The sequence below is a fragment of the Nyctereutes procyonoides genome, unplaced genomic scaffold (assembly GCF_905146905.1).
Source record: "Nyctereutes procyonoides isolate TBG_1078 unplaced genomic scaffold, NYPRO_anot_genome, whole genome shotgun sequence".
Classification (NCBI taxonomy): Eukaryota; Metazoa; Chordata; class Mammalia; order Carnivora; family Canidae; genus Nyctereutes; species Nyctereutes procyonoides.
Genome location: NW_026575144.1, coordinates 7,194,269 through 7,210,296, shown reverse-complemented (window position 1 = coordinate 7,210,296; position 16,028 = coordinate 7,194,269). Strand labels below are relative to the sequence as shown.

The window sequence follows — 16,028 nt, the reverse complement described above, 5'->3', positions numbered from 1 at the left end:
ATGTTATAACGAAATCAAGGGATTACTAGAAGCTTTTTTCATTTTGCTTTTGGAAGTTACTTATATATGTTGCCCATATCATGACAGCTTCTTGGAAGGCAGCGGTCAAAATAATATAGCAGATCGACTTGAATAAGCTGAGGTCCACTCACCAAATTCTGGGCCTGGAGTGAACATGTGATAATTAATTTTTTTACATTCAAATGAAATGTCGCTGCAATGCAGGGGGAGGACGGCTAAGAAGAGAAAAAAGCAACCAAACCAATGCAAAACAAACCAAAGAAATATTTTATTGTAATGAAAAATTCATTCCCTAGGGAAAATGCACACACTGGATGACATTAGTAGACAAAGTGAAGATGCATTTGGACAATTATCAACATTGATGAATGTGGGGATGTCATGAAAGTTAAACTAATTTTTCAGGTTATAGGATGTCCTGAATATAATGTTGGCACAAAGGAACTTTCAACACAAAAATATTTAGTTTAACTTTTTAAAAATGTCACTTCTTTTATTTCTTAACCTTGACAGTCACTAAAGAATGAGGTACAGAAAACTTTCCAGAAGTCTGAGTATGGTGTAGAAGTCCAAGGCACTTTGGAGTCCCATTATTGCATTATTGAGTAGGGTTAACTCAGTTGTGAAATCGCCCCACACTCCGGGTTTACTGCATAGAAAAGCACTATCTACCTACCTCACTGAGGTGTGGTGGGCCTTCATGCTTATAAAGTGCTTCAGACGCCTTCCAAGAAAGGCAACATAGAAGTATAAAATCTTACATATTTCAAAAGAAATGAAAAGACAATTTTGGCACAATAAGAACAGTGCGTCCTATTTAAAGAACCACAGTTGGCTATTTATAAAACCCCCCTCACCTCAATAAACTGCTTTTTTGTTAGTATTTAAGAGAATGATTGTTTTCCCATTGCCAGTCTTATAACTACCATTCTCCACCTGGCTGTGCTGTTAAAATTCCTTCAAGAGTTCACTAAAAATACTGTTGCTTGGCCCACAGCCTAGACCTATAGAATTAAAATCTCTATGAGTAGTACTCAGGCAACTATATTTTTTTAAAGGATCCAGAAGATGCCAACATATAGCAAAGTTAAAAAAATATTTCTTTAGAAAAATGTCCATTTATTAAACATTGATTTTCTTCCAAAAAAGTTTTTCTTCAGATTGAATAAAGTTGGATCAGGGTATCAGTTTCTTATTGCCATTCCTTATTCTCTTTCTATGTCTCATACAGACTTGGAGTACACACACACACACACACACACACACACACACACACACACACACATTTTAGTTCTGCCCTTGAATTAAAATTTAATAGTGGTAAAATCTGATAGTGGCAAATAAACGCTTTGTTGAGAAGTAATGCAAGGATTTGTGACTCATCCCCACTGTGCCCAAAGCAGATGGATGTTTCCCATTTGCCAGAACGGAATGGTTTACACATTTCCAATTTGGAAACAGGTAAAATCAGCACTTTCTGAGAAACATCAGTTGAGTGGATGCTGACAGAAAAGTGAGCATGGTTATGGCAGCCAATCATGAAGCAAGGCTGTGGTGAGTGCTCCTGCTTGGAGACTGCCTCTCTCTCAGCAAACACCTTAGGAACTGAAACAATTTAAACTCAGTGGGTCCAAACATGGGGTGCTGCCTCAAGGTAAATAAAACCAAATAGTGAAAACTAATGACTGTAATTTAAAATAGCTTTGAAAAAGAAAGATCGGCTTGCTCCACTGGAATTCGTAATGCCATTTTTGTAAATGTTTTCACATACTAGCAGGTCTACTATAGAGAAGAGACGGATTTAGGCCCATAGCAGCCTTCATATGTATCTCATCATGCTGCCTGCATCAGGCTTAAAATAGAAGAGCCCCCTCTGGGTGCCTTGCAGTGGAACTAACGGATCCTACAGAGAAATTATATCTCTTTATACAGAGATAGCCTTCCGAGGTGGGCCAAAATTTTTACAACATCAAGAACTCAGGAGTAATAGTAAAACAGAATAGTCCCACTTCTTGAAAAAAGAAAAAAGGGAAAAATATATATACAGGAGATAGAAGCCATATATACAGTACATAGAGAATAGGATTTGTTAAAAAAAAATTCATTCAGAATCAGCCACAGTGAAATTTTGCTATGAGAAAACAGTCTGTAGTGCCTTCCAATATTCCTCTAAACATTAGAGGAAACTTTGTACAGAAAGGTTGTTGGAGCTGGCTTAGGCAGCAGCTTGTTGCATGTGTCCCAGGAGGGCAAGGCGGCCAGCAACAGGATGAAGCCTCCCAGCAGGACGCAGAAGCCACTGAAATAAAACGCAGTGTCGTATGTCTGGGCCCAGTCATAAAACCAACCTGAAAAGAGAGTAAGAAAAAAGTGAATTTGATATAAATAGGATGAAGAGGAAGCCCATTCACTAATTTCCTCAATCTTAGAGACAGTAAGGATTAGGATATATATTACCCCATGCACTCTACAGCTGACTACTGGGAGTTAGCAGAGGAGAACCTCCCAAATAATTTGGACAAGGATAAACAGGCATTTTGAGTTTCTCTCAAATAAAAAAATGAACACAAGTCCTGGAGCAACTATACTGGCCTTCTCAACTATATCAAAGTGATTGTGAATAAATCATTACCATGAGACATCTTTGCAGATTTATTTTGTGCTAATATGTGCCACTATTCAATCTGGATTTCTATATCCAGAGATGTTACAAAAAACAGTAAAATAGGTTGGCTTTAAGAAATATCTTACCAACAATTGGTGGTCCAAGGCTATTTCCAAGTCCAGCAAAGAACATTAATATCCCATAAGCATGGGCTAATTTTTCAATTCCCACAGTCTTTGTGGTCACATATGGGAAGATGGACCAATTACCAGTCAGAAACCCTAGAATCCCAGAAAGTATTGCCAATGTGACATAACTTTTGGCAAATGGAATTGCACACAAGGCCAGGCCCATGATTATTAAGGTAGCTACATAAAGATATAAGGTATTAATCCACTTGAAGTCAGCCAGTATTCCTAAAAGGAGTTTACCAACTGCTGTCATAATGCCAATAATGGAAATAAGAGGCATAATAAGCTCTTCTTCTTTCACATTTGAACTTCTTGCCACATCTTCCATAAGTAACGAAGGTGGGAATCCTCCGATGTCAAAAAGAAAGATTGCAATGAAGAGCGCTGAAAATACTTTGTTTTTAAAAAGAGCCACAGTTTCTCCACAGTAGTTTTTATATAATTGCCACTTCCTCTTGGCAAGCTGTTTGCAAAAATATGTCTGTTCTGCAACTTTTTTTTTGTACGTTTCAGCCTCTTTTGCATGTGCCATTGTTGTTGGGTTTTTATGAAGCAGACTCTCCTGTTTCCGGCCACCACTGGCTAAGATGCTCTTGCATGTTTCCTCGGCACTGTAGCTCTTTCCAAGAATGTTTGTGTTTTCCTCCAGGTCCTTTTCTTTTTCACTGTAAATGGAGTATTGATCTGGTATACTTTCCAGAGCTGTTTTTTCAGGCAAAGGGCAATTAGAAGATTCGAGGGGTCTCATCAGGCTGCCACAGGCTAATATATTTAAAGCTAAGGCACCCACAATCAGCAGGCATCCATCCAGCCCATAGAACTCAATCAGTAACCTCTGCAGAGCAGCATATATAAAAAGTCCAACACTTGAACCTAAAAAGGAAATGGGAGCTGTTTAATCTTAACCTCTTATAATTTGGGACTCTCATAATAACCATTATTAATATAGGCCACAGAAGAATTGTAAAGATTTTTAAGCCAAGGAGCATAGTTATATTCCAATAAACCTTTGTCTATGGACATTGAAATTTTAATTTCACATAATTTTCATAGGCTTTGAAATATCCTTATTTTCATTTTTTAAATTAACTATATAAAAATGTAAAAATCATTCTTAGCTAAGGAGCTCTCCAAAAACAAGCAGTAGACCAGATCTGGCCTGCAGACATTAGTTACCAACCCTTCTTCACCAGGGAAAAAGATCACTTCCCCAAAACCTTTGTTTCATGCCCATGTTCCTTTTTTCAGTGCGGTCACAATATTTCACATATTTTTATTTTTGGTTTCTTTTCAATTTTTAAAAAATTCTCCTTTGAGTTTTGTTTTGCTTGTCATCTTTCACCAATGGTGGATGCTATAGGTCAGACGTCTGTGCCCCCCCCCCATTCATATGTTGAAATCTTAACCCCCAATTTGATGGTATTAGGAAGTGAGGCCTTTGGGAGGTGATTAGGTCATGAGTCCATGAAGCACTCATGAGTGGGAGTAGCACCCATATCCAAGAGACCCTGAGAGGTTCCCTCCCCTTCCACCATGTGAGAAAACAGCAAGAATATGGTAATATACAACCTGGAAGAGGTCTATCACAGAATCCAACACACTAGCATCTCAATGTGGGATTTCCAGCTTCCAGAACTGAGAAATAAATTTCTGTTGTAGATTAGCCACCTAGTCTATGGTACTCTGTTACCATAGACCAAAAAGACGAAGCAGATCTATGGTTCTCCTTAATTTTGTCTCCCTTAGCCCCCTGTGAGTTGAAACTAAAAACTCATTAATTCTTCCAAATCTTAACTGTGCAGTCGATCCATTTTTACTTCAGTGTGCCATGCGAGGTCCTTATGCCCTCCTTTCTAGACTCAGTGCAAGCATACAGCATACAATTTCTGGCATCTTCAGCACACATAAATTTGGACATTAGGGGAGACTTAGGTCATAATTATAATACTCTCTGCTTTTAGAGCCCTTGGTATGTGCCTTACACATATGCTGCTTTAATATTCCCAATAACCTGATGTGATGAGTACTATTATCATCCCCGTTTTACGGTTCAGACAACTGAGGCTTAACTCAACAGTTCACTTAACAGAACAGTTAGATAACTTGTCTGTCACCAGAGAGCAAGTGAGTGATACAGGCAGGATTCAAAACCGGTCTGGCTTTGACCGGTTTTGAATCCTAGTGGATTCAAAACTAGTGGTCTGGCTCCAGGGTCTGTGCTTGTGGTTACACTACAATGCCTGCACAAAAATACAGTGCAGGGATGCCTCGGTGGCTCAGTGGTTGAGCATCTGCCTTTGGCTCAGGGCATGATCCCAGGGTCCAGGATCAAGTCCCACATCAGGCTCCCTGTGAGGAGCCTACTTCTCTCTCTGTGTCTCTGCCTCTCTGTGTGTCTCTCATGAATAAATGAATAAAATCTTTAAAAAACAAAATACATGGGCGGCCCGGTGGCACAGCGATTTAGTGCCGCCTGCAGCCTGAGGTGTGATCCTTGGAGACCTGGGATCAAGTCCCATGTCGAGCTCCCTGCATGGAGCCTGCTTCTCCCTCTGCCTGTGTCTCTGCCTCTCTTTCTCTCTGTGTCTCTCATGAATAAATAAATAAAATCTTAAAAAAAAAAAGACAAAATACAGTGCAGGTAAGACCTATTGTCCTTCAAGCTCATGCCTACCCTTCCGCTCCCTCCCACATATGCAGGAGATCCTGGAAGGTTCTTTGAATTATATCCCAACTGCTTTGGATTCTCTGTCTTCTGCTTTTGCTATTTCATCTCCCAGTTCTGCTTCAAACTCACTGTGTCCTCAGACTCTGGCCCTGTCTCCTCTCAGACCATGATTCACATTTCGCACCTGGCAATGCTTCCTTCAACTACCTTTGGTAAATATCCTGCTCCATTTAATTCAATCTGGAATCACTTTGTCGCCACTGGGTTGGTCTCAGGAATAAAACATTAGTGTGGATTCTGTTGCCAGAAAGATCATTGAACTTATTCAGTTATCTGGAAGTCTGACCTCCCAGGAATACATGCTTATTAACAAGTGAGTTACATATATAAACGTACAACTTTTATTAAACTTGGCAATTCTGTCTCCTAAGCAAACTCATAAGATATTGGCTGCAGAAAATTTTGATAAGTTCCCTAAACTGTTTAGGAAAAAAATCCATCTGAAAAGTGCAACCCCACTTTAAAAACAGTGGAGGAAAAAAAATAATAAAATAAAAATAAAACAGTGGAGAAAGTCCAGAAGGCTTTTATATTTACATTTCCCACCAGTGATCATCTCTTGATTATTAAGGGAAGAACAAGAGTAAACAGCCTGACATTTGGATATGCACACGGCCAGTGAGATGCATTCATAAATCAGTACTCTAGAAAAATTGTACCCTGTGCAGTAAATGGAGACAACGAGAAGTCAGCATCAGGCTTCTTGACAGTGCCCGCAGCTCCATTTTCCTGGCATTTCTTCTACACCTTTCAAAGAGAAGGTGACTTACATAGTCCACTCTGCTTCTTTGAGTCAAGCTCTCACCAGCTTGTGACTCTCAATTGACTAGGCCTATAAGCTTTTCGTTCCTTTATTATATTGGCCATTAAATGCCCCAGATTTTTTGTATATGTATCTTAAGATTTTCTGGAAGCTATACCCTTATTTACAGTGGAAAATAAAATTTCCTTCTTAGCCTAGAGTAAAAAAATTGTGCTACCTAAGTGGCAGCCGGGAAGTGGTTGTTTTAGACGTATCTCTGTTTGGTAACTTTTTTATTTTAATTAGAAGGCTGGATAGTAACAATGCTAACTTATTTTGAAAAGTACCTGTTGAAATCAGGCCAAGGGCAAGGCCTCGGTGGCTGTCAAAATACTGGCACGTAATGGTCACTGTTGCCGTGTATAGTAAACCACATCCGAGTCCTAAACATAAGAAGACATTACATAAATTAAGACAGACAATGTTACTTCAATGCAAAGAAGAAGAAGAAGAAGAAGAAGAAGAAGAAGAAGAAGAAGAAGAAGAAGAGAAAAAAGAATAATTAGGTATCTCCAATAGGTCATTCTGTTACTGACTGGCTAAAACTCTTTAGAGTACGAATTCCCAGATCCTTTAATGTCAGTTGTACAGCAACAATGAACATGTTTGGGTAGACTCAGTTCTCACTCCACACCCTTCCTAAGGTTGGGCTCAAGTAAAAAAAAAGTCCAATTTCTGAAGCATGAATGAATACTATAAAATTTAAATCAAGACATTAAGGGCAGATAGAGAAAATGGTTAAGTCACCAAATAGTAAAATTTAATCATATGTGCCCATTCTATCTCTGTTCCACGTCCTTGCCCTCAGCTCAGTGTCCTTCCTCCTCAAACTGCTCTAAACAATCTGAGCAAGTTCCCTTCACCCTTCCAAGCTATTTTGTGAGAGCTTATAGTTTGTACACCCCAGTCTACAAAACAAAGGCGCCCCCTCAGGTCCTCTGGGCTTCACAGATCATCCCATCACAGCAAAATATATATTCATAAGGTTTTTTTTTTTCTTTCACAGATAAAAAACTATCCCATTTAGCAGCAAAAGGTCTTTAACCTAGTTTAAACATATCTTTACAGGGCAGCCCAGGTGGCTCAGCAGTTTAGCGCTGCCTTCAGCCCAGGGCTGATCCTGGAGACCCAGGATCGAGTCCCACATCGGGCTCCCTGCATGGAGCCTGCTTCTCCCTCTGCCTATGTCTCTGCCTGTCTCTCTCTTTGTGTGTCTCTCATGAATAAATAAATAAAATCTTAAAAAAAAATCTTTACAAAAAAACCCAAAAAACAAAAAAAGCAAATACAATAAAATATTAGCAACTATTTAAGTGAAGTGTACAGTTGTTTGCTCTATGCCTCTCTATTTTTCTGTAGATTTGAGATTCTTTTATAATTAAAAAAATACCTTACTAAATTTTCCTTTCTTGAGACCCAAGGGCAATATTCATCTCCAGATTTCTCTAAGCCATTTGTTTATTAGCTTAATCTTTTCTTCTCTATATAGCACCTGATAAACACAGTTTGTTTTTCATAAAATTTTCCTCTGGCTCTTAACTCATGACTTTTTGCCTTTCTTCTGAAACAGCATCTGCTCTTGAGGATCATTCTATAAACAACACATAAGCCATAGTTTAAAAACCAGATTTAACCATGGCCCATTAAATGAAATAAGATCATTTTCATTACTTTTAATTAATACATAAACTATGATTAGAAAGAATACATGGGGGGATCCCTGGGTGGCTTAGCTACCCCATTTAGGAGCAAAACATCTTTAATTTAGTTTAAAAATCTCTTTACAGGGCAGCCCAGGTGGCTCAGCGGTTTAGCGCTGCCTTGGGCCCAGGGCCTGATCCTGGATTCCTGGGATTGAGTCCCACGTATGGCTCCTGCATGGAGCCTGCTTTTCCCTCTGCCTGTGTCTCTGCCTCTCTCTCTGTGTGGCTCTCATGAATAAATAAATAAAATCTTAAAAAAAAAAAAAAGAAAGAATACATGGGCTTCACAAATATACTGCAAGTTTTAGGAAATTAACAATTTTAAACAATCTAAGACTCAGAGGATCATCTGTGATTCCATAAAAAGTCTTCTTAAATAAGATAGACTAAAACAATTACACTTTCAAGGAAACCTTTTAGAATAAAGTGCCCTTCTTATATGATTTAAGGGAAAAAAATATCTCATCAACTAAAACATGAGTTGCATTGATTATATAGTTACTACATATATATAGGACACTTCAAGATATGAAATAAAACTGTTTCTAAACAATCAATTTCGAAACCAAAAAAATGTCACCCTTAACTGAGACTATACTTCAGGAAGCCTTGGGAGGGGGAATGAATTTACTTTTTTGTGATTTATTTGTCAGGGCTCTGTCAAATGTCAGGCATTAGAGACAAGGGGGAAAAAAGGCATTTCTGATCGCTAAATGTCAATGTCAGAAAAGTTGAAACAGCAAATTTTAAACTTTAGCCTGAGACCCAAAAAAAGACATTTTAAAAAATTATTTAAAGGCCATGGATTTCAGTTAAGGTTATTTCACTATTTTTAAATGTAGCAGAAATTTGAAATGCTTTCTTCTTAAGCTTTTCAAAAAGGTAGCATGATGCCTTCCTACATCGTATCAGGCCAACCTTAAACTGGAAGTTATTAAAGAGGATCCCTAGAATCTCCAAGATATTTTCTGGAGTGCATAAAGTCAAACTAGTTTCATAACTGGTCTCCTAGTTATGACATTAGTCTCCTGTTATCCACAGTTTTGCTTTCCATGATTTCAGTTACCTGCAGTCAACCATTCCCACAAGCAGATGATCCTCCTGACATGTGGTCAGAAGGTCAGTGGTAGCCAAATGCTATGTCACAGTGCCTACACCATTCACCTCACTTCCTCTCATCACACAGGCATTTTGTCATCTCACGTCATCACAAGAAGGGTGAGTACAGTACAATAAGGTATTTTGAGAAAGATACCACTTCACCTAACTTTTATTACAGCATATTGTTATAATTGTTTTATTTTATTATTAGCTATTATTGTTAATCTCTTACTCTACCTTATTTATAAATTAAACTTTATCATAGGTGTATACGTATAGGAGAAAACATAGGGTTTATTACTATTCACGTGGTCAGACATTCATTGTTGATCGTGGGCCGTATCTCCCATGGATAAGTGGGGACTACTGTAATACTAACATGATCTCTGCTTTTGTTAGTATTACTGGCCATCTCTTTCACTGTGTTTGCATTTACACTGACCGAGCAAAAGAGACGGTGAGTAAAACCACAAGGGCCCTGGCACAAATCAAGGTTTTGGTACCAAACTTTGGTATCAAAATATGCTGCATAGCCATATACTCACATTAAAAATGAAGAAAATTTCTAAAAAATGCTTCCTTTGGATGACAACAATTGTTAAAAGGAAAAGCCCTTAAACAATTGTTTTAGTAGCCAGCTCAAACAGCCTCTCTTCTCCCATGTAACCCTGTTTGTATTCGAAAGAATATCTGACAGATAAACTATGGTTACTTAGACTTGGGTATGTGGCAAAAAATTTTTTGAAAACAAACTAAGGGTGACAACTGGCAGTAATTGTTACCAATGATAAAATCCAAACATTCCAGAAAAAAAAAATAGAATTTTAGGAAACTTGTATCCATGACCATGAATTTGGACAACTTCCCAACACATAAAGATTTTCTGATGAGTCTGTTGCTGATAGTAACCAAAGTGATTTTTGATGTTGTATAATGAAATTTGTCGACTTTTATAAGTTCTGTCATAACTCAGTGAACCAATATTTTTCAAATAACCAGTTCACGATAGTACACAATCAGGCTTGAATGACAATCCAAAGTGCAGAATGTGCCATTTGCAACATGTAGACGGAGCTAGAGAGTATTATACAAAGTAAAATAAGTCAGTCAGAGAAGGACAGATACCATATGATCTCACTCATATGTGGAATTTAAGAAAGAAAACAAATGAACATATGGGAAGGGGGAAAAGAAAAAATGGAGATTGGGAAAACAAGCCCTAAGAGACTCTTAACTATAGAGAACAAACTGAGGATTGACGGAGGGAGGTAGATGGGGGATGGGTTACCTAAGTGATATGTATTAAGGAGGGCATGTGATGAGCACTGGGTGTTGTAGGTAAGTGATGAATCACTGAATTCTACTCCAGAAATCAATATTGTGCCAAATGTGAACTAACTACAATTTAAGTAAAAATTTGAAAAAATAAAAGTTAAGTATTTAAGGAAGAAAGAACAAAAGAAAGAACAAAAGGAAGGAAGGAAGGAAGGAAGGAAGGAAGGAAGGAAGGAAGGAAGGAAGGAAAGAAGGAAGGAAGAAAAAGAAAGAAAAGAAAGAAAGAAAAAGAAAGAAAGAAAGAACAGAATAAATAAGTGGGTTTAACATAACAGAATATGAAAAGTATATTGACATGACATCAGGTTCCATATTACAATCAGCTTTGGAAAGTCATCACTCATCAAGTTTTGGTACAGCATCAAAGAACAATATCTATAATTACCTGAAAAGGCTATTAAAAACTAATCCCTACTACATCTTCGTGTGTGATGAGATTTACTTCACACACTTCAATCAAAAAACAGATTGCAATGACTGTGTACAGAGCCAATATGAGAATCCAGAAGTCTTCTAAGAAGCCAAACATTGAAGAGATTTGCAAAACTGTAAAATAATGCAGCTCTCTTCACTAACTTCTGTTTTTCCTTTGGAAAATAGAGTTATTTTCATAATAAGTACATTATTTATTTTAATGTGTACTAGGTTTGTTTATTATCTTTAAATGAATTACTAAACAAATATTTTCAAATTTCTCAGCTTTTAATATAGTTAATTTCAACAGAATAAATATCTATAAGTATAATCCATATATTCAAAAGCTCCTTGGGGTCCTACGTAAAGGGAGTGTGAAGGGTCCCAAGACTATGAAGTTTGGAAGCCACTGTTTTAAAGCATCCCTTGGTCTCCAGTCATTTTTGATCAGACTCCTATTCAGTGAAAAATCATTTTGAGCATCAGCCTGCAGTATAATTTTTATTTATTTTATTTTTTTAAGATGTTTTATTTATTTATTCATGAGAGATGAGAGAGAGGCAGAGACACAGGCAGAGGGAGAAGCAGGCTCCATGCAGGGAGCCCAACGTGGGACTCGATCCTGGGACTCCAGGATCACGCCCTGAGCCAAAGGCAGATGCTCAACCCCTGAGCCACCCAGGCGTCCCATGCAGTATAATTTTTAAACTGAAAACCTGTATTAATAACAATTCAAAGCACAAACATTAGTAAAATATTATTGTTTCCCTTTACTTAAATAGGTAAAAACTAAATGTATTTTCATGTTCTGACATTTCCTTTCCACACCTTACATTCCATTTCACTCAGCTCCAGGCAAGACCACCACTTCAGAGGCCTCTTTTCTCTCATCTCCTCCCATCAAACCAGAGGGAAGCTCTTTATCACACCCTAAATTATCTCAACCTCCCTGTGTCTCGGCACCACCACTGCCTCCACTCATCTCATCTTTTCTGAGCTGAATTCTGGCTTCCTGATCACTGTCTCAAGCCTCCAGTACTTTTCCCACCAATTTATCTTCCTTTTTCTTCCTTTTCCATCAATCTATCTTCTAAGCTGTTGTCCAACAATTCTCATTCCATCACATTCCTGCAGTAAAGTCCACATAAAAACATTTTGTCATCTTGCCTCTGGTGCATACCATGCTTTGATGTATTTGCACCTCCCCACATGACTTCTGCAGTCCTTCAACAAATACTCTTATCCACAGTGTATCACACTTCTGAGCATTTGAGCTCCTTCAGAGACCTCCTTCTACCCCCTCACTTCTTTTCCAACCCCATGCCCACCTGACCACATCCTACCTGTCTTTCCAGACCCAGCTCAAGCATAAACTTCGGCTTGAAGCCGGCTTCAGCACCCCTCTCCCCCACAGGTACATATTACACCAGCACGGAATGTTGGTTTCATTTTATTATTGCACTTATTTTCCTGTGTTACAAGTTGCAAATTTACAAGTTTATTCCCCCAACTAGACAATGAACTGTTTGAGGGCAGGCTGTGTTTTATTCATCCAAGTACCCTGGTTCCAGGTCTGAGCCTGGCACAGAGTTAAGTGTTTTTAAAAGTTTGTTGGATGAACCTTCCCACAGAAGTTAATCTATTACCTTTTCCCATAAATCTCATTTGAGTTCTTGCATTTTTCTCTTCCTGTCTCTATCTCTATACATATAACAAACACAAAATATATGTATGTATGTGTGTATATACTTTTTAAATAGTATCTTTATATATGCTCCCTGCTTCAATGATTTTTTTTTACTTTTTACTTTAGCCAGAAACTCAATCTTAGCTTAAAAAATATTAAAGAATTTTTTTCTTTCATAGTAATTAATTTACTAGGATAGCATCATTAGAAAGACAATTAGAATTATATGGTTTGAAAATAAGATACAACTAATTTACAACCTCCATGCATTATAGGATGATGTTTTGGGCAAATCACACTAAATTCCTTCATTTTCCCACTTTTCTCAATTTTTATCTATAAACTAAAAAAAAAAAAAACCTAATCAATTAAACTGATAAGCTTATGAGGAGAAAATATAACTGGGGTAAAACACTGATATGATAAAATGCTTCTAATTTGAAATAAATAAAGCAGGCATCTCTAAAGAACTAGCATATGAATAAAAGCATGCAAAGTGAAAGTCTGGTCTATTTTAGGAAGACAAGCAATAAAACATTTGAAATCATGTACGTATTTTTGAAAATGCCTACAAATTTTTTTAATATCCTTTCATCATATACATATTTTTGTGTGTAACTGAATAGATATCTATCAAGCCCCTACATTTACATATGAAAACTTCTCCCTGAATTATTAATTTTATGAAAAGAAAACATTTTAGTAACCGTGCATTTTAACATGGCAATCTTAAAAAACAATATGAGTGAGCTACAGAATCCAGACACTGTGTGGGGTAGGGGAGAAGAGGCAGTGCCCTGGACATTCCCGGTTTGGCTACTAGAAGTCTCATATCCTGGAAAACCCATCAGTCCTGGGCAAACCAGGACAGTGGTCACTGTAGTGGAGGGACCTGTCTCTTGGTCGTTTGAGAGAATTCCTATACTGTGTGTTTCAAAGCAAGTATTTGAGCCACCTCTTAGAATAGTTGAGACAAGATGATTTACTATCCTGACCAAAGGTTAGGATAGGCAATTGCATGTGGTGTTCCAGAAATATCTACTTCCAGAAATGAAATTGTGGGAAGGTAACTTAGGGCACCACGAAAGATAAATAAGCTTAGTGTATCTAAATGCGGGTACTTTTTTTTTAAGATTTTATTTATTCATGAAAGACACGGGGGTGGGGGGGCGGGCAAAGACACAGGCAGAGGGAGAAGCAGGCTCCATGCAGGGAGCCCAATGCAGGATTTGATCCCACGACTCCGGGATCATGTCCTGTGCCAACGGCAGACGCTCAACTGCTGAGCCAACCAGGCGTCCCTAAATGCAGGTACTTTTATGCTGCTAGCTTCAAACATCTGCCTGGAAAGCTTAAAAATGCAAGTGACTGGCTAGGTTTTTTAATAAACTGGCTCTGACTTTTGTAGCTCAAACAGTGTCATGTTCATGAGTACTCTGAACATGACACTGACTAGTTAAGGTCTGGAAATAAGGCAAGCTTGGATTCAAATCCCAGCTCCATCTCTTACTGGCTGGGTGACTCTGGGGACTCTAGAGGTTACTGAAACTCTCTAATTTTAGTTTCTTTATCTTTAAAACAATCTCACAAAATAGCTGTAAAGATTAAAAGACATAAAAAATATAAAATATTTAGTATCTGTGCCTAGAATATAATAAGTACTAAAAAATAACCATTGTTTTGACATGTTTTCACTTTTCACCTGAGTATTATAGCATTATATCACTAATAGCCTTAGGCTAATTAGAAAATCATAGTTCCTTATTACAATTGAACATCCATGAGAGAAAAAAAGACTATCTTTAATGATATAACCATTAAAAACTAAACTAAACAAAAGGCTTATAAAACTCTAACTGCTAAAATGAACGTGAGGAAATGACCTTTATCTCATTTGCCATAATTGAGTAAGAGAATCAGACTCTCTGTAAACATGGTGTTTTCTTACCCTCCCCAATCTCAAGAAGCTGTGCAGATTCAGTCTACAAGCAGATATTATCATGAAAATTAAGGAAGCAAAAATTGAATTTTTCCAAAAACCAAGAAGGAACAGTAAGAAAACACTAACCAGGTAACTAAATAACAATATACTCAGAAGAAAACAGAATGGAAGACATTGATTTTGAGTTGTGCTTTTCAGAAAAGCAAAAACAAATAACTGGAGAGATGCCTGAGCAACTCATTCAGCACATATTTTCCACCCCTACCCCCATCCTGCACCCCACTTTCTTTTTCCTGATTCAGTAAAGTAATTGAAAAAATAGAAGCCTGAATTACCATGTTTGGCAGTGTGGCTTACAGTCAATTGACAAAGGGGAAACTGCCATTTTATGTTAGATAGAAAAACTAAACGAGATAACATCATATTTTCATGATGATACTTTTTAAAACATCAACTAAGTGGCAAAACAGAATTATACTCTTTAGTACAATTTAGTATCCTTTTTGATATTGTGTATTATAATTAAACATACTAAAATGCTTTAATTTCTTTATCTATCTCCTTAATCTATTATGTCAATATTGATTCAACAAAGCTTCCTTAGTAGCAAAACATTGCTGCTGTGGTCTTGAACTAAGTGGTCAGAAAGGAATTGAAGGGGAGAGGATGTATGAAACACCTCTTGTGTCTCTGTGTATACAATATTTTACAAATAGGCATAATAGCTCTGTGAAGTCTTTTGATAAAAATAAAAATAGAAGCTCAGAGAGATTCAATAATTTTCCAAGGTCACAAAACTGATAATAATGGTTATGCTAGCTAGTATTTGTTGTTGCCTTACATCTTCAATTCACAAAACCTGAAGGTGGATGTCATTATTACATTCTGTTTTAAAAAATGAGAAAAGAGAAGTTAGGTAACTTGTCTGGAGGCACACAGCTGGCAAGTGAATAAGATCGGGTTAACCCAGATGGTTAGACCCCAGAGCCTGCCTCTTGGCGCTTGCTCCTTCCCTCCCATATTGTTGCTCGTAAGAGACCATCTAGTTCATTCTAGCAATGAAAATGCTTAGTATAAAATTCTGCACAGAATTGGTGCTTAATGAATATTATCACTAGAATGAACCTTTCTTGTTTTTTCTAAGAAACTCAATACAAAAAGGAAAATGAGTTTAGGCCATAATAATTTCCTGTCACTTCCTTTTCAACTGGATATTCTAAATTGCGATAGAATGTAAGAATCATTGTTCACTATCACCTCATTTATTTATCCCCAAAATATTCAATGAGCCCTGGACTATGTACCTACTGAAAAAGAAAGAAGAAAGAAGAAAAAGAAAGAAAGAAAGAAAGAAAGAAAGAAAGAAAGAAAGAAAGAAAGAAGAGAGAGAGAGAGAGAGAAAGACATCTACCACAGTAATAAGTATTAATTATCTCTGGCTAGGAGTAGCTCACAGGGCCTCAATAATTACCAGGGGGAGTGATTTTTTATTAACTGAA

The 16,028-nt window shown here is 37.4% G+C and overlaps 1 protein-coding gene across 6 annotated transcripts in view; it reads right to left on the bottom strand.

Moving 5' to 3' along the window:
- Positions 1–265: 265 nt before the first annotated feature.
- SLC16A9 (solute carrier family 16 member 9) overlaps positions 266–16,028 on the bottom strand; it is a 52,041-nt gene continuing 36,278 nt past the window's right edge. For all 6 annotated transcript variants that reach the window (XM_055308902.1, XM_055308897.1, XM_055308900.1 and 3 more), the window contains 3 exons: positions 6,635–6,730; positions 2,773–3,690; positions 266–2,369 (listed from right to left, as the gene is read on the bottom strand). In XM_055308902.1, coding sequence (XP_055164877.1) covers positions 2,191–2,369; positions 2,773–3,690; positions 6,635–6,730 — 1,193 coding nt within the window. In that variant the 3' untranslated portion in view covers positions 266–2,190. The remainder of the gene's footprint in view (positions 2,370–2,772; positions 3,691–6,634; positions 6,731–16,028) is intronic.